Below are 1504 nucleotides of genomic sequence, written 5' to 3'. Positions count from 1 at the left end.
TTGCCTTTTTCTAGCGACATCGTGATTGTTAACGACCAATCTAACCTCGATTTCTATTCCCAAAATGATCCTCAAATCATACTTAAGTCCGATGAACGCGTTAGCGGAAACGACGGAGAGATTGACAACACCGGTTATAACAGTTCTGGGAGTGAGGAGCCAGTCCTCAAGTGTCAAGGAGCACCAGTAGCAATTAATTTGGACTTTTCAGATTTAGAATCGACACCAGAAGAATCGATTACAACGCTACAAGAGGACGAGATTACAGAAGTATATTTGAGAAGAGGAAAAGTGTTACCCTCAGGGACGTCTCTAATGGAAAAGAAAAAGGGAAACAAGCAGTTGCTTCAAACGAGCCACCTCCACGATGGAAGAGACACAGGTTCGAGAGGAAACTGGAAGTCCAAGTAAAGTGGATTACAACGTACTAGCACATCTGAGGAAGTTGTCAGTCAAACTAAGTATTTTCGATACTCTGATCCTGTCAAAGGAGATGAGAGAATCTCTGGTCAAGGCTCTACTTGATCCGGAAATTTGCTTAGCTCAGTTGGCTAACACATCCTCGGATGAGGTTTGTTCGTTGAAAGACCAACCTGGAGTAACTTTCGCAGATCAGGATTTGTTGCTGGGTACCACTGACCACAATAGACCACTCTACATTTCAGTCAACATCGGCAGGTTTGTGTTATCCAGAGTTTTGGTAGATCCAGGAGCATCACTCAATTTGATGAGTCTACGGACGTTAGCATATTTGGACTTCGACGTTCAGAAGCTCATCCCCGATAAAATGATGTTAAGAGGATTCAATTAGAAAGGAGAGAGAGCTCTTGGGTCGATTACACAACTAATGAAGGTAGGAGAGCTAGTAACAACCGCTAAATTCCATATCATCGACGCGGAAACTTCGTTCAACGCTTTGCTCGATCGGTCGTGCATTCACGTGCATTCACGAGCATTCACTACCAACTCGTTGCGGAGCATTCACGAGCATTCACAATTTCAGGAGGTGCATTCACGATCGGCCGTGCATTCACGAGCATACATCAGTGCATCAAGTATTTTAAAGAAGGACAAGAGAATTGCATCAAAGGGGATTTACAACCGTTTTCGATTCATGAAGTAGGCATCCACGAAGACACCGCCTACTATGTTCCTCCGAAGAAGACAGTCTTTTCTCGAGAAGTTGTACCACATGAGGCTGAAAATTCAAAGGTATCACAAGAGCAAAGCCCCACTTCAACAACCCCCTGCCACTCCTCCGCAACGAGTTGGTAGGGGTTCTTCCACTCCATGGACCCGAGATCTAGGCCGGGGACGCGGGCGAGGAAGAACCAGCACGACTGTTGAATGGACTAAGCCGACCATCAGCATTGATATGGAAGAAAGTTCTGACGAAGGAAAGTCGGATGAAGAAGCAATGATGATGAGACGAAAGAAGCCACAATTTGAAGTTTCTTTGGAAGACGTCAAGAAAAGTGAATATGAGTCGATGTATGATCGGATT

At 44.9% G+C, this 1504-nt stretch overlaps 1 protein-coding gene across 1 annotated transcript in view; it reads left to right on the top strand.

Annotated features, from left to right (window-relative positions):
• LOC110037077 overlaps positions 1-411 on the top strand; it is a gene marked incomplete at its 5' end in the record, with an annotated part of 973 nt that extends 562 nt beyond the window's left edge. The window contains 1 exon segment of the mRNA XM_020741653.1: positions 88-411. Coding sequence (XP_020597312.1) covers positions 88-411 — 324 coding nt within the window.
• Positions 412-1504: the final 1093 nt, after the last annotated feature.

This window comes from Phalaenopsis equestris, unplaced genomic scaffold (genome assembly GCF_001263595.1).
Source record: "Phalaenopsis equestris unplaced genomic scaffold, ASM126359v1 Scaffold214732, whole genome shotgun sequence".
Classification (NCBI taxonomy): domain Eukaryota; kingdom Viridiplantae; phylum Streptophyta; class Magnoliopsida; order Asparagales; family Orchidaceae; genus Phalaenopsis; species Phalaenopsis equestris.
The sequence above is the reverse complement of the archived record's forward strand: the minus strand, read 5'-3'. Positions and strand labels throughout refer to the sequence as shown.